General features: G+C 40.7%; 1 protein-coding gene across 1 annotated transcript in view; it reads left to right on the plus strand.

Moving 5' to 3' along the window:
* Positions 1–22,349, plus strand: part of adgrl2b.1 (adhesion G protein-coupled receptor L2b, tandem duplicate 1) — a 124,795-nt gene that overhangs the window by 85,533 nt on the left and 16,913 nt on the right. Inside the window, exons 10-18 of the mRNA XM_017309888.1 lie at positions 1,943–1,981; positions 5,558–5,741; positions 7,843–7,965; positions 9,766–9,971; positions 11,036–11,209; positions 13,843–14,052; positions 15,255–15,475; positions 16,609–16,675; positions 21,565–21,657. Of these exons, the coding sequence (XP_017165377.1) occupies positions 1,943–1,981; positions 5,558–5,741; positions 7,843–7,965; positions 9,766–9,971; positions 11,036–11,209; positions 13,843–14,052; positions 15,255–15,475; positions 16,609–16,675; positions 21,565–21,657 (1,317 nt within the window). The remainder of the gene's footprint in view (positions 1–1,942; positions 1,982–5,557; positions 5,742–7,842; positions 7,966–9,765; positions 9,972–11,035; positions 11,210–13,842; positions 14,053–15,254; positions 15,476–16,608; positions 16,676–21,564; positions 21,658–22,349) is intronic.

A 22,349-nucleotide genomic window follows, 5' to 3' on the forward strand; every position in this document is an offset into this window, starting at 1 on the left:
AGGAAATCGGAACAATTAGTTTTAAAAAAATTAAATAAATAAAAAGATTTTGACTTGACAATGATTGTCTGCTCTGCCTGGCCAAAGTTTAGCAAATCTGTCACCTTAGGAGGACAACTCTTGTCCACAGGCCTCTGCAGGGTAACTTAGATTTTTCTCTCAGATTTTAGTGTAAAACTAGAGTCCTGTCATCCCAAAAGTATTATTAAGGAAGAATCACTCATTTTGATGTAGTTTGTGTCTGTTTATAGTTCAGTCTACCTTGACAAAAGTTTTATTGAAAGACGTATCCAGACATTATGATGCCGCCACGATCATGATGTGATTGTGGATCCGATGTTCTTTCGGCTGTACCKTTTAGAAATGGTGCACACAGTTCAACCTTCCTTCAGCTCATTTTCCCACAAGTTTTTGGGAGATTTCAGTCAGACATTTATCTTATTTGCAATGCCACTTTTTGGTCTCCAGTTAATGACCAGTTGTCATGGTAAATGTACTTAAATCCTGGAATGGCTGGTTTCCTTCTCCTAACTGATACCTTTGAGCAAATAGATGATTATGCAAATGAGCAAATTTCAGAAAAATCCTCCTTGGATACCTGGACTGTCATTCAGGTTAGTAAAACTCACTAATGATGTAAGGGGTCTCCTTAAGAAGACTAAATGCAGAAAGTGAATGAAAAGGTGCATTAACGAAGCATTAGTTTAAGGAAATGCACACGTATGCAGCCAGATTTTTGCTGCTCTAAGTTTTATATTTTATCCCGCAATAATCTTTTCAGTTGGGTTGTGCAGGATGCCTCATTAACAGTTGCAGGTGTTGCACAATTTTGAAATCTACTACATACTCCATCAACAAACCTCCCCTCAATCAGGAAATCATGCTTTTATGGAAGAGTAACAGCAACAAAAAAAAAAAAAAACACATTTCTCAAAACAATGATTTACAAATGCACATTTTACTTCTCCGCTGTGGTGTTTCCTTTTCTGGTTTTTGCTATTTTTTATATTTTTTTTATCTTGTTGTGTTTTGCACCTCATGGCCGCTCCGACTACGGACACTGTATTTCATTTACGACATCTGATATCCTCAGAAAGCAGCCTGCAAATGTATCCCTGTGTAAATGTAAACACAAGTGAAGATAAAGTCGCGCCAGTTCTTGGAGTTGGCTTGTCAATTTGCATGCTCTGCAAACAAACAAAAAGAGGAAAACAGTGTACATCTGAGCAGCTATGTGCGTGGAGTTTTAAACGTTTATTCGTAAATTTGTTTCCAGGAGGATGAAACCACTAAACCATTGTGTGCCCCTTTAGGTTCCGTGCAGCCCCTTCCCTGCAAACTAACAACTCAAATCAAAGTCACAGTCTGCAGAAGTTTTGTGCATAYCCTTAGGTGTTTTGGATGCTGTGGCCTGGATAAAAGCCCCTGTGTTGCAGTGGAAGGAGCAGCGGTGTTGGATTTTCTTTGGTGTGACTTACTTCCAATGACACGGCCACTTACTTAACGCCAAGAGATTAACCGAGGGTTATAAAAATAACTAGCATTTAATTGTTTTCTCCATCGAGTGGAATGCAAAGATTTTATCCTCAGATTGTTTATCCTCTCGGTGTATTGCAACGTGCTGCTAATGGGGAGCAGCAGAATCTAGTCTCAGTACTTACTCCTTCCCGCCGTCTGTGTGTTTCTTATCTCTTCCCCTCACTCGTATGTGATCCATATTCATAGCAAGGAGTTGCCCCTTAACTTCCCCTGGGAAGCTTTTAGATCTGTCTCATTATTTCAAGGTGATAGTTCACAGACCTGTGCCTTTCCTTCTTTTCATTAATMCTGTAATTGATAGTAAGTTGCATGGTTTAACGCTTCCTTTTCTCTCACCACCTTCTCTCCCTCTTTCTCTTTACAATCCGTCTCTTATGCTTGATCCTCTTGTTGTRCGGAAAAGCTTCAAAAAAGAGAGAAGACATGCCGAGCGTACATGAAGGTATAACTGCCAGGCTTTTTTTCTTTCTTCCCCCCCTTCACATTGCTGTTTCTACCTCCGGCCCCTGACGTCTGACTCTCTTGCATGCGCCTTTATCTTTGGTTGTCTCTGTGCCAGGTGACCCAGCTTGTACGAAAATACAGCGACTCTGTCTGTCTCTGCTCTGCCGTCGGTCCCTTTGAGGATGTCCCTGTCAATATCATTCCGTTTGTGTCTCATTCTCCCCTCCTTAATGTCCAATCACTTACACGTCTTCGCCTCATTTTTTTTCCCCTTTCCCTCCTCCCACTTTTCACCCTCTCCATCAGTCTTATTGGCTTTTTGCACGTTCTGTGAATAATTGCCTTCCCACGGTTGTAATTGCATCTCCCTGTCAGGCAGAAGTGTGATCAAAGTGCCTTGGTGCTCAGTTGTCACTTGCTTACATGGTAAAATCTCTACTCTCCCTTATCCCCACAGCAAGAAAAAAAAAAAACTTTTCTCCAACTGTGATTGTGTTTTATCTGAGGGATTAATTTCCGAGCCCGTTGATTTGTTTGTATTTCGCTCCGATTTTTACTTCTCCTCTGCTGCTTTGGAGTTTATTTTCTCAGGTGGGCTCTGCTGAACGATAAGGCCGTGATATAAACTCGGGGGACAAGATTCCTTGCACGGACTAARACAAATGATCATATTATGGTTTACTCAGTTGCTATGTTGTTCTTTTTGCTTGATATCTCGTTTTACAGAGGGAAAAATGCCATGTATTTCCTTGCACTCATTTGGAAATGTTGTTTTAGCCACACTAGCAGCCCAACTAAAGGTGGCGTGGGTCCTCTGGTCATCCACTCAACATCTGCTAAATGAATTGCCGAAAAATGCAGAGCACATATATTTATAGCACCCAGAGGCAGCATGATAATGGCTTTTTTTTTTTTTTTTTTTTTTTTGTGGCCCTATGTTTTGCATCATGCACTTTTGAAAGCACATCTTTTTTGTAAGGCCGGAACCCACAAGGTGATATTTTTGCGACATCTTAGTAATGAGAGAATTCATTCTTTCAGGCTTCAAAGTGGGCTTTAGTTGCCAAAGCGTGGAGGGTTCAGCCAGACGGTGTTCATGCATTGACAGCGGCGAGGGAGGTTTAGATGCGACAACGATGTTAGCTTAGCAGCTTGTCGCATCAATTCCTGCATAACTGGAGAGTATTTTGGAGAGCAAATACTGCTGGTGCAGGCTTTTTATCTTGGAAAACATTTATTTGCACTCCTACCAGCTGGATGGGACCAACTGTTCTACTAGTAGAGGTTTGCTCATCCGATATGTTGGACTCATAAACACTTATGACACAACCAGAAATTTTGCAAAGGTGAATTAATTTATTTTCTTTTTTTTTTTAAGGCACACCAACACACATTAATACATTTTATTTAAATTAGCATATTTTATATTTTTCTGAGCACCCTAAAATATCCAGTGCAATGAAAGGTTCAAATTATCATCGGAAAATCGAAATAGAGTGACGCTGCTGCAGATTTACCAGGGCATGTCCATCCACCTTACTGGACAGCAGAGCATTAATCACAAAAGAGTAAAAGGCTTTACGGTTTGGTGGGAGAATCGCTTGACAGGACAGCTCGAAAAGTTAAGACTGCCATAAGAAAATCCGTTTGCTGATTATTGTAAGCAAATGTAGAAGTCATAACAAAGATTTGGAAGATTGTTCCCTAGTAAGATGAGACCAAGATAAAAAATTTTGGCCAACATGCAAAATCCTGTTGTTGGTTGTAACACTTGTACTGCTCCCTCCTTGAAACATGGTGGTGGCAGCGTCATGCTGCAGGGACGCAAATATGAATGGAGCTAAAAACAGAGCAATCCTGGAGGAAAATGTCACTTTCCAAACAGCAACCCTAACGTAAAAGAATAACTGAACTGCACTTTTTTTCAGATTTTTATTTTCAATACAATTCCTGTTTAGAGATAACTTAACTAACTATTGATTAAGTTAATAGTAAATATTACCAGTTTCTCTTTGGAGTGTAATACATTTTTACTACATCATTTTTACAGTTCTCTAAAGATCACTTTTTATTTTCAAGAGTAGCTTTTTTTTAGTTGCAGAGAAGAAGAGTCATTGCATTACAAATAAATCAAATCCAGACTTAAGAATAAATAAATTGCTGCAGCTCCAAAGAAGGGTTTTAAGGCCGCTTGAATGTTGACTGTCCTGTTCAATAAGCTCTCACCATATGTCTCCCTAAAGGCTCCCCTGACTGAACCCCTGTGATTTGTAAACTGACCTCCAACCCAGGCGAGATTTAAAGAGCATTCAGTCAGCAGACAGGTTCTTTCTGCGCTAACATAAATTAGAGACAGACAGGTTTTTCCCTTCTCTCTTTTTTTTGTTTGTTTTCAACAACTTTTTTTTTTTTTCCTTTTGTCTTACCTCAGGGTGGGAAAAGATACATTTAGTGTCTGGATTGCTCTGTTACATGCACATCAAGCACACAAAGCGACAATCTTTCCGCTGCCTGCAAGGTCAGGGCCGTAAAGATTGATTTTTTTGCGCTCAAACTCCCAGACATAAAGGAGCACTAACAGCCTGGTGTCTGGAAACAGTCATCATTGTTGTGGTTACCAGGAGCTTTGTGGTTAAATGTTGCGGTTGATCAAATTTCGGCACGGACCTGGGTCCTGCTTTGTTTTTAGTCCAGGCATGTGGAGGATCCTGTCATTGGTCAATTAGTATTTTGGAAAATCACAGGCATGACTAATTGGTGCCGTGAACAGGGTCCTGTTGCGGTTAATTACCATTATTGCGCTGGCTCTTGCTGTGGGTAATGACACCTATGGTTAAATTGTCACTCTGAATTATCACACTTAAAAAAGTAGTCCGAGATCGCTCTGCCACTGTTGTTTTTATTTCTGCTGGATTTCTCGAAGCTAGTTGTGTTGTTTCTTAATTTTTGCCGGTCCTGAGTCATGAACTCAGCCATCCAGCGTCAAAGGAAACTCTTGTTTTATCGACATATGATACTTGTGTAGGGTTTGCTGGAATGTTTTGCTTACTTAGGGCTTATCAGAAAGCAGGAAATTAAAGGATTGAAACTGAAAACAAGCAAACCGTATACCCCTTTGCCCCCGTTTTGACTACTCCTCTGGATGAGGATTTTATGATAATGCCCCCTTTCCTCCAGGAAAACAGCATCAGCAGATTCAGGAATAGCAATTGTTTGTTAGGAAAGCAGGAATTCTGAAACCCAAACAGTAGAGGCAGCTTTAATAATTAAAGCTTTATGGTTTTTGAAAGTTTTTTTTTTTTTTTCATAAACAGAATATTTTACAATGCCTACTATTTATTTTTTTTCATCATTATTATTTTAGTTGTCCTTGAAAACCCCTTGTGTTTCCTGTCGGAACAATCTTGATATTTCAGTTCCACTTTTTTATCACTCTGACTGTTTCTCATTCATGTTCGCTTCAAGCATTTGCTTCCCAGTCCCTCTGTGCTTTGCTGTTAAACTGGAGTTGTGACAGGAAAGCGAGGGATGGCAAACTGACGGGTTTTTTTTCCTCTCGTCTCTGTGGATGCAGGCGATTGTGGACACCGTCGACAACCTCCTGAGGCCGGAAGCACTGAAATCCTGGAAGGACATGAATTCCACGGAACAGACGCACGCCGCCACCATGCTCCTAGACACCCTGGAGGAGGGCGCATTCGTGCTGGCGGAAAACCTCATAGAGCCGGCGATCGTGAAAGTACCCGCAGAGAATATCGGTGAGTCCATTAAAAACATAGATATGATGTCTTAGCAAAAGTATTTACACCTCTTTAACTTTTTTTTAACCTTTTTATTCTGTAACAACACACTTCAAGGTAATTTATTTGGATGTATTGGTGGTAGATCAGTACAAAGTAGAATTAATTAGAATGAAGTAAAATTTGAGGTCACCTTTTAATTTGACTGATCAATTCCAACACATAAAAATACACTCGTCTGACTTTATCTGCTGCTAGTTCAGGTTTTTGGTATCTTGCCGCTCAAATAGATTTTCTTTCTGCATTTAGCCCCATCCATCTTCCCATCTGAACTCTGATCACCTTCAATGTCCTCGTTGAACAGCAGGATGCCCAAAGCATGATGCTGCCATCGCCATGCCTCGCAGTGAACATGTTTCAAAGTGATGCACAGTGTTAGTTTTCTGCCAGAAAAAGCAAACGCATATTTTGTAAAATACACATTGTACGGCAAAAAGCTCAAGGGTTGTGAATACTTTGGCAAAGGGTTTTTTTCACAGCACGTCTGGCTCAATTTGTGCTGCTGGTGTTTTTTTTTTTGTTTTGTTCTTTTTGTTCAGTTGATTGAGCTGAAATTGATTTTTAAAATTATTTTCTATTTAGTAATCGGCAGCTTTTCTCATTGGAAAACCGGTTTGATGTGAAATGTAAAATGTTCACATCACATCATATTTGACTTGACGTAACAGGACAAAAAAAAAAAAAAAAAAAAGAGGTTCATTAGTGAAGCAGTCTCATTCATTTTGGTCTTTTCCGAACGTGTGAACTGTCATGTTTCTGCTTGTAGCTCTTTGTTGCTATGGTTATGGTTCCTCACTCACCCCATCTTTTTTTTTGTCTTATGTCTCATTGGTTTTTAATCTTTCTTTGTGAAGTCACCTCATTTGAACGCGTGCTGCAAGATGAACTGTCCCGACCTCTTTGGTGGGAAACAAAAGAAACCAATTGAATGGCACCACTCCATTCAGACGGCTTCTCTATCGGCTTTCTCCGAGCCTTTCCCATTAAGGGGTAGTTAGCAGCGCTGATAACGACAAGTTCTGTCTTTACCAAAAGCACTGATTAATACATTTGCGTAGTATGCCGTATATTGACTATTTAATCACTGCGTTCTGGCTGCCCTCATGAGGCTGTTGAGCTGTCGCTTATCTGCAGCAATGAAGATAATATTTCAGTGTGGGAGCAAAGATACACCCACGAGGAGAAAGGAGAACAGTTTGCTTGATCTCCTTGCAAAGGTACAACAAAAAAGCTGAAATCGATTGTTTTTTTCTCCTAATAAGGTATTTTAGAAGGCCAAATTAGTTCTCCGGGTAAAATCTAAGCACATGATGAGAAAAGGAAAAGGAAAGTGAGATGGAGCGGAAGGGTGACCCAAACCAGAGAACAGTTCTTCATCTTTGTCCGTCAGAAACGCCCTATCTGCTGAAGTGTGGCTGTTGGTGATGGGAGGGGGGCAGATACGTGTATCCTTCTGACCCTTTAGTAATTTCACACATCAAAGGGAACACCACCCTGCAGCTGGCATGCTGGAGAGCGAGCGCGAGAGAGAGAGAGAGAGAGAGAGGGGGGGGGGGGGGGGGGGGGGAGGGGGGGGGGGGGGGGCTGCAGGAATTTGGAGGATTTTCAGAGATTTGCTCATCCAGCCCCGAGTTATCTGAGCCCACGGGGGGGAAGAAAAAGTAAAAGTAAAAGCACAATGATATGTTTGATCCTATGAATATTTGACATTCATGCTGCAGCAGGCTGTGCGCTGGCGTTTACTCATCCTCCACCGCAGCCCTTGTCGTTATTTTTTTTTTCCCTTTGCTCTTGCCTCTGAGGCTTTCACAATGCCAGGAAACAGCTCAGTGACATGGGTTTTTTAAGTAAATGACACCCTACGGGATTTTGCCAAAAAGGCTCGACTCTGTTACTGTTACAATGAACGAGTCTTTTACAGATGCACCACTGGGCCTTGATGGTAGAACTCTATTGAACACAGCAAAGCTTTTAAAATGTCGTCTTTGAGTTATGCATCTCCCAGTTTTTTTTTTTTCCCCCGCTAACCTCCTCCTTTCTACCTTCTTCCATTTCTTAGTGTTGGATGTGTATGTAATAAGCACAGACGGCCACGTGCAAGACTTCAGGTTTCCACAGACGAGCAAGGGTGGAGCAACTCTTCAGCTATCCTCCAACACRGTGAAAGTCAACAGCAAAAATGGTGAGAAAAATAATAAAAATCAGAGGAAAAAAAAGCATTCGTATCAGTCGTTGAAATTAAAAATTTAACAGTAAGRTTTTCAACCTTACTGAACTCCTGCGGGATTGATTTGGAAGTGCTGTTTGTCCGGAGTGACCAGCACAGTGGCTGAGGTGAAACCATCGCTGTGAGGAATCCCACAGCAGTGCGTGACCATGCTSGTGATAAGCATGAGGAGAATGGGGCAGGGTATTATGGTCGTACTCTGCTCAGGGTTCTGTCTCATAATTGATTAAAAATTTTAATTACCAATATGTCTTGTTTCTTCAAACTTTAATCATCCAATAAATCCAGTAAACGACACCAAAGATTCCACTATTTAAAGGGAAACAGCCTTTCTGAGATACTAAGACGCATCGTTCCAACAAAGAAATAATCAACCAAGCTCAAATTTCTTTACATTTTGTGCCAAGTGTAGCTTGACCTACTCAAGCCAAGTTTTAATCAATCGCAAATGGACCTTCAATTCAAGTCCCTTGTTTATTTCCAAAGCCATGAAYATCCATAAGTTTAGATAAAAATCCTCAGCCTTAAAAGTGGAAAGTAACATTGAATTTATTTGGTCAAGAAAACTGATAATTTAACAGAAWATAACAGTTAGTGTGATGAATAGATGATTGGATTATATAAATTCTTTGCAATAGAAACTAAAACTTATGCAAAAAATAAAAAAAACAGTATAAAACACGTCACACGTCTAGATATAATAAACATCTGTTATAATCTCCACGGTTTTCTTTTAGTGTCATCTCTAAAAGAAAACCACATCTCCAGATTGATGAGTTACTTTGGCKATTTTGGCTCAAAACTCTAAGGGTTTTTCTTATCTCGATATCCTGAAGAATAATTAAATCAAGACAGGGGCTGCGGGCATGTATGATATGAAACAGCTGCCTCTGTGGTACTATGATAATGATTCGTCCATGAAACGTCAGATATGATGTTATTAGATTATTATTTTTTAAAGAATCTGATTGTTATTCTTTAACTGGATGGAACATAGCCTGTTGAATAGTTCAAGTTTCCATCTGATCTATCTACTGTATGGACCTAAATTATTAAGAAATTAACATACTCTTTTGTTCTTTGCTTACTGTACAGGATTMCACATATTTAAACATGTAAAATAGTTCAAATAAATTMAACTTTTATTGCAATAGCTCTATATCATGTGAAAAAGGAGATTCCTTACCATACAGCTTACGAAGCATGGAGCCCAGAGAAATGCTGGACTTTGTCTTGCCTGGTTTRTCACGATTGGTTTAAAATTTAAAGTGCAGATATGGACATTTTTAGGTGGGTATATTTTCTTCTTGTAGCCATTTTCTACCTTGGGAATATCAGTAGACATCTGGCTTTCTTGTCTTTCCCATTTTGAAAGGTGAATACAGCGAAAGAACTGTTATGTCAACACCTAAAAATCCCAAGACTAATTAAAGTGGAAAAAAGAAATGATAAAGAAAAAATGCTGAAGTTGTGTTTGTTGTTGTCAAACAWATGTCCTCAAATTAAAGGTTAGATTTTTCTAAAACTTTGGATGTTAAATTATGTTACTGGAATGAATATATATATATATATATATTTTTTTTTTACACGTTTACCAGCCGTGCCTGTGCATGTTTAGGGTTCTGTTCATCCAAACAATGAACCCTCCAGTACTCGCCATTTAAAATGATACCTAATTTCTGCACTTTTGCTTTAACTAATTACGCTATTGTGAATTTCCGCAAACTACTAGATTTTATAATTGTCTCGTTGCAGGTGTGGCCAAGCTGGTGTTTGTGCTCTACAAGCACCTGGGCCAGTTCCTCAGCACAGAGAACGCCACACTGAGGGGAATGGGGGATCTGAACAAACACAACCTCTCCCTCACTGTCAACTCCCACATCCTGTCAGCTTCCATCACAAAGGAGTCCAGCCGTGTGTTCGTGGCCGACCCGGTGGTCTTCACTCTGGAGCACCTGGATGTAAGCCTCCTCCTGCGATTTGACCGGACCACCTAATAGCGCTATCTCTGACGGATACTGATGTTATACCATGGACTTTGACAAGAGACATTGAGGGGGTTATCATGGGGGCAAATTGTTTTGCATTGTACCAATGCAATTCTCAAATCAGCTCTGGCAATGTTGATTAAGGAGAGGTTGCAGGTATGAATAAATATGGAGGCTATTTTTGATCATTCAAAGGCATAAAACTCTAAAAGAAATCTTAAATCTCCAAGAAATGAGACCTTGTAACCGATAATATAGTTTGCTTTGTAAGTGGCATTCATTTATTTGGAAATAATTATTAGACTATCTGAATGTGTTAGGTTGTCTGCAGGTGTTGCTATTGATTCCTGTGCTTTTCACATTTAGTCACATTGTAACCTTTAATGTATCAAATCTGAAAATTGCAATAGCCCCCCTTCCACACCTCTTAATAAAATCAAGCGCAGTCTTTAGATATTGAGCTAATTTGTAAATAGAATCCACTTGTTGCGACAGACTGGTGACCTGTCCAGGGTGTACCCCGCCTCTCGCCCGGAACGTTAGCTGGAGATGGGCACCAGCAACCCTCCCGACCCCACTAAGGGACAAGGGTATAAAGAAAATGGATGGATGGATGGAGAATCCACTTGTTGGATATATAATCATCCACTATAAATACGTGTTGTTTTTTGTAAAAGGCCCGAGAGGTTTATAAAGGAGCCATCGTGTTGTAGGGAATGTTTTTTTCTTTGAGCAAATAAAGGGTAAATCTGAAAGAAAACCTCTCAAAGGCTGAAAGAGACTTGAGACTAAGGCGGAGGTTCCCCTTCCAGCAGCCAAGACATGCAGCCAATCCCAAAGTAGATTGGTTTGGATCAAAACAAAAATCATGTGTGAGAATTGGCCAGAAAGTCCAGACCCAAATCCAATTGAGAATCAGCGGTAGGGCTGATAAATAATTTTACGAGGCAMTGTACATGTATACACATAAAGAGTTTATTCAGTTGTTTTTTGTTTTTTTCTGATTTAGGTTCTTCTGTGTGTTTGTTACTTTGCAGAAGGAGCATTATTACAACCCTAACTGCTCCTTCTGGAATTACTCGGAGCGAAGCATGATGGGATACTGGTCCACTCAGGGCTGCAAGCTGCTGGAAACCAATAAGAGTCACACCACTTGCTCCTGCAGTCACTTGACCAACTTCGCTATCCTCATGGCTCATCGGGGAAATGTGGTAAGTGGCCCCAACCTTGCTGTTCTCACCTGCTATTTTTCTTTCTCAATTAGTCCTTCTGTCTCCTGTCCTGCTGAATGATTTGTGCACACGTAGCAAGTGCAAGAGTGGCATCTCAGCGATAATTAGATTAGAGCCAGAGTAGAAGGTGAGCACATAAGCAGAAGGTGTTAGGGGGRGGAAGAGAGAGTGGGGCTGTCATTTTAAAAGAGCGACGCTGCGGATCAGGATAGGAAGTGGCACAACGTTATCAGAAGTAATTATGTTTCACCTGTGGTCCGTGTCTAATATGTATTCTCCGTTCCTGCGTACCCCGAGTATCATGGGAAACAGCAGAACCTTGGGTTTTTACTTACATTTGCCACCCTTCTTGAAGTGGTCCAGAGTCCATTCAGCTACAAAATGCAATTACAATCCAATTACATGAAAAATAGCATGTGTAGCAGAGACCCAGCCAGTAATAAATGTAGAGGATAAGTATGTGGTTTGTTTAATAGTGCGTTCCAACTCCTGAACTTGGTGCCTCTCATCTGTCTTAACCTCAACCTTAACCACATCTTGAAACCAGAGCCCAGAGGCTGGGCTCAGCCTCACACCAGTCCCCATACATATCACCTCAACAGTAACTCCTGACCTCAATGTAATTACAAATATCACAGAAGGAATTGCCTCACTTTCAGGCCACCATGAGTTTGAGTGATATTTCTTATGGTCAGGGCTGCTTTCCTATTTTATTTTTTTTCTTCTTCTTTGCAGCCTGGCCGGTTGCCCACTCAGTTTTAGATCTTCTGAAACGCTGCATGAATCAGCCGCACACGGCCGCTGCTCTTTGAGGCAATCCCCCCACCCCTCCGCTTCCTTCTGATGTCGCTTTCTGCAACGCGCGCAGCATAAAAAAGGATGACGGATCGCATTCAGTTCGTTTGCCAAATGACGTCAGGCTCGATCGGGTTAAATTAGGGCTTTGCAGTTTGTCAAGCCTGTCTCTTGTTGATCAGTCAAACGCCCAAATGAGCGCCGAAGCACTTCTGGCTCTGATGTCAAGTTGAACATATATGCGCTGAGAATTCATATATCTCTAACATCTGCTGCATTTTGGGGGAAAAAAAGAAAAAAACGGAAAAGAGAACCCTTAAAATCAAATTCGCCCTCATATGAAAAGAAAGAAACTGTATTTATCTTTCACTGCAGCAGCATAATCTCTCTTTCAAAAAATGTGTACACATCCAACATTTAATTTTAGTGCATTTATTCATTCTAAGAACATATTCCATTGTAAGAAATGATTCTCACCAGTGCCACAATTATTGGCACCTCCTGCTGTTAATACTTTGCACATCCCCCATTACGAAAAGAACAGCACTTTCCCTATAAATATTCACAAGGTTGGCGTGCGTACATAGAGGAACCGTTGACTATTTCTCTTTGCATGATATCTCTAGATACCTCTGAGTCCTGGGTTTTCCTTATGTGCTCTACTCTTCATTTTGCCGTACAGGTTTTTAATAGGATTAAGGTCTGGGGACTTGGGATGCCAATTAAATAAGGTTGATTCATCGATGTCTTGTGAATCATTTCTGTACTCATTTTGGACATCTGTTTTAGATTATAATCCATTTTTAGTTTGCAGGTAGAGTTCACGAGATTTTTAGAGTCTCCAAAACCATTGAGACATTCTGAATTCATTGATTTATATTTTTTTGGCTTCAGAAAGTCTTGATTGAGCCCAGGCTTCCCAAAGGAGGCTTTAAATCACCTGTAGCTTAGTGCTGAATTGGTACATTTATTACTTCTTTCCTTGACCCTTTCGTTTTTTGAGAAACATTACTTTTATTATTATTTATTATTTTTACAACCTCTGTCTTTCATTTGTTCTTGTTTATGAACTAATCTGTTGTAGCACTGTTGGAAGGAAATTAATGCTGAACATTTTCCTTTCTTTTGTGCCCCTGAAAGAATGATTTCCCTGTCACAGCCGCTTTATTGACATAATGTTTTCTTAGTTATTTTCAACTGTGTCCTTTTGTTAATAAAATCAATGAATGTTTTAAAGTTTTGCCTTAAGGTTTTTGGCAAATTGATAAAAGAAAGTTGCTACTTTTCTTGTATGCACTTCCCATCACAGTGGATACCACTGCCCCTTATTTGAAAGTCACAATCTTTTGTTTGTCCCACCTTCACGATCAGTGAATCGAATTGAGTTTATTTTATATAGGAAAACGGGATGCGAGGAATTACTATTGTTTCTTAAACATCCATCAATACTTTATGATTACTTATAAAGTATTCGGTGACTTTTGAGTGGTGGCAATTCTGTGTTTTTTTGTTCTCTGAATAAATGGACTTAAATAAAATGTACCCTTTCAGTACAGGAGCAATAAAAGCAATAAAATATTATTGTATATTAATGGCTTTTACTCATCTTTAGTAAGTGTGCCAGTAAATTTGCAGAGTGCTGCATGAATATGACTTATAAAACTAAACTGAACACCTCATGATTTTCCATTTTCTTTACATGGATGAATGTTTCCACCAGACTGGACTTTAATCTCAGAGAATCACAAATGCCAGCTATTATGATGAGTAGTGCAGGAGCAAAACTGAGTCTGTGCTTTCCGCGTRCGTTTCTGCAGAGAGACGGGGGCATGCACGAGGTCCTCCTCACCGTCATCACCAGGATGGGTATCGCCGTGTCTCTGGTGTGCCTGGCCATCAGCCTCTTCACGTTCTGCTTCTTCAGAGGCCTGCAAAGCGACCGCAACACTATCCACAAAAACCTCTGTCTCAACCTCTTCATTGGAGAGCTTCTCTTTCTTGTGGGCATCCACATGACGGAGCCAAAGGTACAGGGGGAAATTATGCTGCAGTGGCTCTTAATTTTAATTGTCTCAACTTGAGCAATTAACCTTCACTAGCCTAAATTTCACTCCTAATTTGTCTTTTTAAATGTTGCACCAAAAAGAAAGGAAAAATAGCTACATGTGAGTAAAATTAAAAGCCTACTTGGAACGGCAGACGGCACCGTGTGGTGTGTCTTTAATAGGCCTGTCACGATAGCAACTTTTGCTTGACAGTAAATTGTCCCTTTGTGATAAACAATTATGTCGTCGTTTTGAGACCATTTTCAAATAATATAGTGATRGCCTGTAAACGAAAGTATAAAAACTATGGAATTTATGGAAGATTGGGTGGAGGAAAGAGATTGCTGAAAGAAAGTCTTAAGAAGTTCAATTTACATTTTGCCATGTATGGAATACAGAAAARTTGTGGTACAATAAAACATGCAAATCTGTGTCCTGGAAAACTAAATCTAGACATCACCCAGAACACATCCTTACAGTGATAAATGGTAGAAGTAATGATGAGTTCCTTCCACAKGGACAGGGAAACTGGTTAGAKCTGACTGAAAGATCTMGATCAACTTGGAAATATGTGCCAAGATCTAAAACCTGCTGTTCACATATGATAGTATTTTCATATGTAAAGCTGCTAGAGACAAAGTTTGACTCGGGTAATCCAAATTCTTGCCACATTTTCAGATTTTTATGTGCATATCCATAGTTGTTGAAAACATGTAGCACTACTTTGTGCTGGTCGATTATATAAAATCCCTACAAAATGCATTGAAGAAGAACTGTGTGTAATTTTAAGAAACGGTTTGCAAAACAACACAGGCATCGATTTGCTGTATTGACGTCGGCATCTTTGGTGAATGCAGGTTCAATATTTGCTGTCCTCTTTGCTTTCAAATAGTTCACTAATTAGAACTATAAGAACATTTGAAGGCTAAACACAAACCAATAGACCTTTTGCAGACAGACAGGACATGGTTAAGTTTATTAAAGTCATTTAATGAAAGCAGCTGAAGACCAGAAAATGAATACTTCAGATGAAGAAATAAACCCAGGTTGAGTGAACAAAGCACAATAGGGCATTGTGGTTTTATACCACGACAAAACCATGCAATAGTCTTATTAAAAATTCTATTTCTTTTTTAGATATGAAATCCTCTTGCGTGCAACTCTTTTGTGTGTTTCCTTTTCAGCTGGTGTGCTCCATCATTGCCGGAGTCCTCCACTTTTGTTTTCTGGCTRCGTTCACCTGGATGTGCTTGGAGGGCGTGCAGCTGTACCTCATGCTGGTCGAGGTCTTTGAGAGCGAGTTCTCACGCAGAAAGTATTATTACCTCTCTGGCTACCTCGTCCCTGCGGTCGTCGTTGGCATCTCTGCAGCCATCGACTACAGGAGCTACGGAACGCAGCGGGCGTAAGTGCTCCGCCTTCTGCGAATCTTTTCTCTTGGCTTTGCACAAAGATATGAAAACAAAAAAAAAAATCATGAACTTCTCTACTTGGACACACCCACACAGCATGCATATGGAGCTCTGTGCTAATGACAGTAATATCACAGGGAGTAGTCCACCTCCGGCCTATGGCGAATTAACAGCCTGTCACTGCAGAAAGAGGAGGCTGTAAGCATAGAAAAAGCATTAATGAATATGCTGGCTGACTGGCTTGCCAGTTCCTCCTATTTATTTTTTTTTCTTTTTAGTCTTTGCAAATGGATAATTACYGCCCTTATCAGTAAGAAGTCTATGCGCTTCTGGACTGGTCTTTATCCAACCAGTAAACTTAGGACTTGGAAGGCTTTAATCTTCTAATTTGAAGAATGAAAGTGTATGTCATTTTTCACTCTCCCAATTTCTTGCAGCAATCCTCACTTCATTTATGCATCCTGAAAAATAAAGGCCAAAGGATATTGCTTTTTTTTTTTTTACTTCCCACAATACATTGTCTGCTAAACACAGACTTYGAAATTACTATGAAGCATGACTTTTAAGTGTTCAGCTAAGGCAAATGACAGCACCAGTGACRATGACAAATATGAGAAAAACCAGCCACGCTGCCACAACCACCTATCCCTCGATTTTTTAGCCTTTAATGTTCACCAGGTGAAATTACCCCCAGAATCACCACGCCCAGTAACACTCGGCAGAGCTGTGAGCCGTAAACCAGGACAAACAAAAGTAGCAGTAACAGTAAAAAAAGAAAAGGAACCGCTTAAGAAATAAAATGAAAAAAATAATAATAACAAGTCACAGGCTGCTATCATCACCTACTTTCAGTGCAATCTCAGAACAGCACATTTGCAAAACACTGAGACGTATAAACGGAAAACACCAGCGCGATAAGAATTGCTTTTTACTCTGCAGCACCTCGTGGCACAGTTCCAACACCCTTTCGAGGTCGAGTTTTCTTCACTGTGGTCAGAAGAGTTGCCGCTCTGTTGCCATGGCCTATCATCTAACCAGCTCCTCTGTGCACCAATCAATACGACAGAGCAGTGTTTTGGCATTGAAATGACTTGATGAACTAAATGTTCCTTTTTACGTGTTCCAGATGCTGGTTGAGAGTGGATAACCATTTCATATGGAGCTTCATTGTACCAGTGGCCTTCATAATAGTGGTAAGTTTTAAAATTTGTGCAAGCATAGGATCGTTTTTTTTTTTTTTTTTTTTTTTTTTTTAATCGCAGAGAAGCTTTGGAAACAGTTTATAGATTTTCTCTCCATGTGTACTGGCAGCCTCTTAGCTCTGCTTTCTCAGATCAATTTGCATGAAAGGAAAGTGGTCCCATTATAGCTGACACGAGGACATCAGTGTCCACTCAGCTATGAAATCCTATGAAATCAGAATTGTTGAGCAGTAACAACGCGGAGCTTTTCGGTCCTCTCGTCTCAACTAGAGAATACTCCCCTTCCTGCAATCAGGAGGAGAAATCGTTTCAGGCATGAAGGTCATTTGCTCAGTGGGAAAACAAGGGGGATGACGGTGAGGGGYGAGTTGGGGGGGAGGGGCAACATGGAAGTAATGAGTGGGTGGGCCAGAAGACAACCATTACCAGAGTGCACTGCCCTGCTGAGGATCATGACACATCCCCAGCCAATCCCGGCTCACGGACATCTCCATCTTCGCTTCTTAATATTTCATGTAGAGTACACCGAGTTCGCCGCAAACTCACAACACACGTGCAGGAGAGGTGAGAACAAACACACGGCGAATGTCCACGCAGGAACACGCATGTAAACGAGTCCAACGGTTGTATAAACATGCAAAACCATGAGAGGAGCTGCATGGACTCCTGCACTGGTTTTATGTGCTTTATTTGGCAGAGAAGTAAGAGACCTGAAAACTGTGGAGGACGGCTCCTTAGAGACCAAGCATGTAGGGAAGGAGGTGTTTTTTGGGGAGGGGAGGGGTCGGTGGGGGATCCATATGCAGCTTTCTGCAAAGTGCCTCCCAGCTTCTCTACTCGCCGTCCATCTGTCCGTCTCACCGTATCTGTGTCATCACTTACGGCTGTGTTAAATGTATCTCCAGCCTCTCGGCTCGTGTGGACGCAAATTGGCCCCAGTGGCTGGGAGACAAAACTCTGTGATCTAAAAGCCTCTTTCTGTCTTCGCAGCCGCTCCTACTTCTTCCATCTTTCTCCTCGCCGCTGTTCGGTTACATATGCCTGCCCCTCACATGCTGCTGCTGTTTCCCTTCCAAGACTATTTTCTGTCATCTTGTCATTTTTTTTTTTTTTTAGACTGCATCCATATGGTCGGATAATTGGGATTCTTTCTTCCTGCAGGAGAACAAAAACTTCAAAAATGTTTATAATTATAGTTTGCTTTCTAGTAAACTTCAGCGTTTTTTTTTTTTCCTTTAAAGATTTTTAAGCTTTTTTAAAAAAAAAAACAAAAGTCGACCTGAAGTTCCTAATGGAGGAAAAAAAAGTTCCACATTACCCCTGTTGTTTTTCATGGAATCTTCAGTGCAGCACATTTGAACAGTTAAATATGGTATCAGACCAAATCAAAGCTCATCCCCTCCCTTCCTTTTTGTGGCCACAGGCCCTGCGGTGCTTACAGAAAGAGACATCCTGAGAGCATGGAAACCTTTTCTGGATGTATGGCTTGAATCACTTAAATGTTTTTCCTGGCCTCGGTAGAAATTGCCTCTAAAATATGGCATTCAGCTCCTGTTGCTCCCACCCCCCCACCTTTCTCTCCGAAAGCTTCCTGAGCTTTCAGCCATGACGTGTTAAGATTTGTGTGGGCTTTGCCGTGCGTGCGTCCTCATCTCGTGTAATTGCGCTCCGTGTTTGGCGTCGTCTATAATGACAAACACGGGAAAGGAAGACAAACAGCGAACGCAGCTCGTGTCAAAGCCCCGAGCCGACTGAGGAAGACCAAAGTGATMACCTCTCGCTGTTGATTTTCTCTGTGAAAGTCAGAAGGCCTTATGATCAGTATAAAATTTTCATAGACCTCTCACTGAAGGTGTGTTGCTTGCTTTCAAGCCAACACAATAAAAGATGTAGTKTTTCTTTTCAGACTATATTGGTTTCTGTCTACAGTGTCTTTCAGAAATATTATTACCCCTTGAGTCTTTTTTTCACATTTTGTCACGATTCGACCGCGAACCTCGTTTAGAGGGATTTCATGGGATTGGCCAAGACAAAGTAACGCGTAATTTAGAACTGGACAAAAATAATGCGTGGCTCTCGAAGTATTTCTCAAACAAAGACATCAAAAGTGCGGCATGCTTTTGTATTCAGCTTCAAGAGTCAATAGTCAATTGCAATTGCAGCTGCTAGTTTTTCTGAGAATGTCTTTTACCAGCTTTGCACAACTAAAGACTTAAATGTTCGCCCTATTCTTTGCAGAATGGCTCAAGTTCAATCAGAGTAAATGGAGAGCATCTCTGAACAACAATTTTCTCATCCTATCCAAGAATCTCTGTGGGATTTTTTCGACTGGGCCATTTTAACACATGAATATTCTTTGATCTAAACATTTCTTTTGTGGCTCTGAGTGTGGAAGTCCTGCTGGAAGGTCAACTTCTCTCCTGCAGCTTTTTCTCCTAAATCGTCCCGGATTAATGCTGCAGTCGATTTTTTTTTTTTTCTTCAGAAGTTGGAGCTTAGAGTTAGGAATGACGTCACAGCCGAGTTAAGAGTGTAGTTGCAATTCGCTAAATAGGGAAATGTGCTGTTTATTGTGGTTTACAACTTTCAACGATGCAAAAGAATAGGTTTCTCTTCATTTTATACTTTCAACTTTAAAAGGAAAATTATCCCAAGAAAATAAGTTCCACCACTCTGTGCTTTTCTAAGAAAGCATGTAGACCAAAGTGAAGTTGCCAGTGAGAACATGGAAAAAAAACAAGACCCGGGTTCTGAAAGATTCTCCGACTCCACTCAGAGAGCTCCCATTTTATTCTAAAAATTCCTGCTGGGGTTCTGTAGTGGCGCAGGGGTTAAGCACAAGCCGACCTAAGGAGGCCTTAGTCCTCGACGCAGCCGTCGCAGGTTCGATTCCTGGCCTGGTGACCCTTGCCGCATGTCTTCCCTCTTTCTCATTACCCTACCTTCCTGTTGTAGCATTTTCAAATAAAGGCCACRAGAGTCAAAAAAAAAAAAAACTTTAAAAAAAAAAGAGTGACTCAGTTAGCTGCTAAAGGCGACAGAAAGTTCTACCTTACTGAGGTGGCGTGGTTGACCCTGTTAGGTGTGACACTGTCTTCACTGTAATTGGTTTATACATAAACCATAAAAAGTGTGCCCCCAGTATAAGTGACCTGGATTTAGAAGTGTCATGGTGATGAAACTATGCAAATTGGAAGCATCACACATTTACACACATTTACAGGCTTCTAGCCATGCTGGTTAATTTACTACACCATCTATTCAGTGATAATGTGTGGACACTCATTGCCTGCTTGTATCAAGTTGTTTTATCTGGCTAAACGATCAACACAAAACTGGGGAATAAAGGACACCAAAACCAGACACAACAAAGGAGCAGAGCCTGTTCTTGGCAGAGCTCTATCCATTTTAGTATCTGTTTTCTGTTTATATTTCCACCATAATGAAGGCTTAAGACACTCTTAAAGTCCTCATCACTGTTCCTGAAATTGCGTCACATTAGGAACTCTCTTAAGGCCTAAGATGCKTCGTGAAAATTCTAAGAAAAATCTGAGAATTTCTACAAAATTTTACAAATGTTCCTAAAATGACGTCATTCAGAGCTAATTTTAGTTTGAAGACTAAAATKAGCTATACAAGCAGAAACCCCTTCAGCATTTCTCAACTGGAAGTGAGAAGCACAGTATCCTTTCCACAGACCGATACCAGAGACACCAAAGTTATTTCAGCCAAAGAAGATAAGTCTAGGYCACTGGTTCTTAACCTGRGTTCGATCGAACCCCAGGGGTTCGGCGGAGCCTCTGCGYGGAGGTAAAGACACACTTGTGTAAAGTCGTGATGACGCGCACCGCTTTGCCATCACTTGCTGCAGAGGATCACGTTACATTGCTTGGCCAATCAGTGCTGTGGAAGAGCACCGATTGAAGGAGCTCCACTCTCGGCATGGATTTGAACTTTTGTCTTTAATTACTTCAGCAAAGCTCACAGTTTTTACCAAATTTTCTGTAGCTTTTGGTGTACTTCTAAATCTACATCTTTTCGGGCTTGCTACTGCCTCTACGCAACTAATACAATTGCACTACTAAATCAGAATATCGCAAAGTCTTTTATTATTTATTATTAATTTTTCATTCTCTTAAGAATGTAGAGCTAATTAAATGATCTAAACAAGACCTTAAAGTGGTTCCAGTTTCTCTCGATGGCCAACCTGTTGAAACTGTGGCAAATTTTAAATAYCTTGGGTCGTTCCTGGACAATCAGCTCAACTTTGCTGAAAACATTGACTATATTTTGAAGAACTGTTCTCAGAGACTCTACTTTTAAGAAGACTTGGTGATCTTGGGGTGACCCATCTAGGCTCTAGTTGGGTCACCCTTATGTCTTGAATTTGGGGGGGAAAAAAAATCATATTTTATTTATCACTACAGAAGGGTTCAGTGAATGCGCATATGAAACTGGTGGGTTTGGTACCTCAAAAAAGGTTAAGAACCACTGGTCTAGGTACTAGAGAGTAGAGGGGTCCTAAGGTTTTTTTCTGCTAGAAAATATTCTTTTGTTTGTATCCTTTGTTTAACAAGTAAAACAGATGATTTTTTTTTAATTCAGTTAAATCTCTTTCTGTTCCTGAGACAAAAGGTGTGATTCAACATCAGTGTTTGAGAATTTCTTAATACAGAGATGAATATTTAAATGCAAGCKGTGTTTAAATACATGGGTTTTTAACTCATTAGAATATCTGGAGTGCTTCACAGCACTTCTCTGTAAGGAACGCATCTGACTACATCTCTACTGACAGCACCTAAGCCTGCACTGCGAGCACGTGGAACCGGATGCCTTCCTTAGTGCAGTCTATTAACCCTGATGCACATCTGTTTTGACAGGTCAATGTCATCTTCCTGGTGGTGACGATGTACAAGATGGTGAAGCATTCCACCTCCATGAAACCCGACTCAAGCAGGCTGGGGGGTATCAGGTGAGGGGTGTCACTCTAGGAGATTAAGAGGCCGGGTGTGTYGTTGCTTGTTTTGTGCGTGTGTTTGTGTTTGTGTGTGCATACTGAGAAAGGGTATGARGGGGGAGGGATGGTGGTGTATATGCGAGAAGGAAAATAATACGCGCCGTCGCCGCTTCTGCCTTGCTGCTATAATTTCAAAAGCTGTATTTGACCTACACATTTTATTTGATTTTACTTCCAGCCAGACCCACGGTTTTCCCTTTCAGATTTTATTTTCCTTCTCAGTCTGTTGGTGGTGCTTTTTTTAGCTCACTTTTATGATTTCAGTATTTGCGCTACTCATGGGTATATTGCCTGTTTTATTTCTTCATAAGTGCATTTCTGACCTTTTGGCGTCTCTTTGCTCCTGTGTTCTCGCATAGTTTATAGGCGCATTTGGAAGATAGATCCCAACCATACGTCTTGTTGATTTCAAGATGTGTAAAACGGGGGGAAATTATTATATGAAGTGGGTTTTAGGGGTSGGGGTTTTCTTCCGTCTCCCTGCTTCCAGTGGGCTGCTTTGGGTTGATAAAACAGCAAATCCCTGACCATTTCTGCACTTGGAGCCTTGTTCAACAATATGTTTGACGGCATGCCAGCATATGTTATGTAGGCGTTTGATTTTTAGGCAGCAACTCAGATTTGGGTCCAAACCAAAAAAAAAAAAAA

The sequence above is a fragment of the Poecilia reticulata genome, linkage group LG17 (assembly GCF_000633615.1).
Source record: "Poecilia reticulata strain Guanapo linkage group LG17, Guppy_female_1.0+MT, whole genome shotgun sequence".
Taxonomy (NCBI): domain Eukaryota; kingdom Metazoa; phylum Chordata; class Actinopteri; order Cyprinodontiformes; family Poeciliidae; genus Poecilia; species Poecilia reticulata.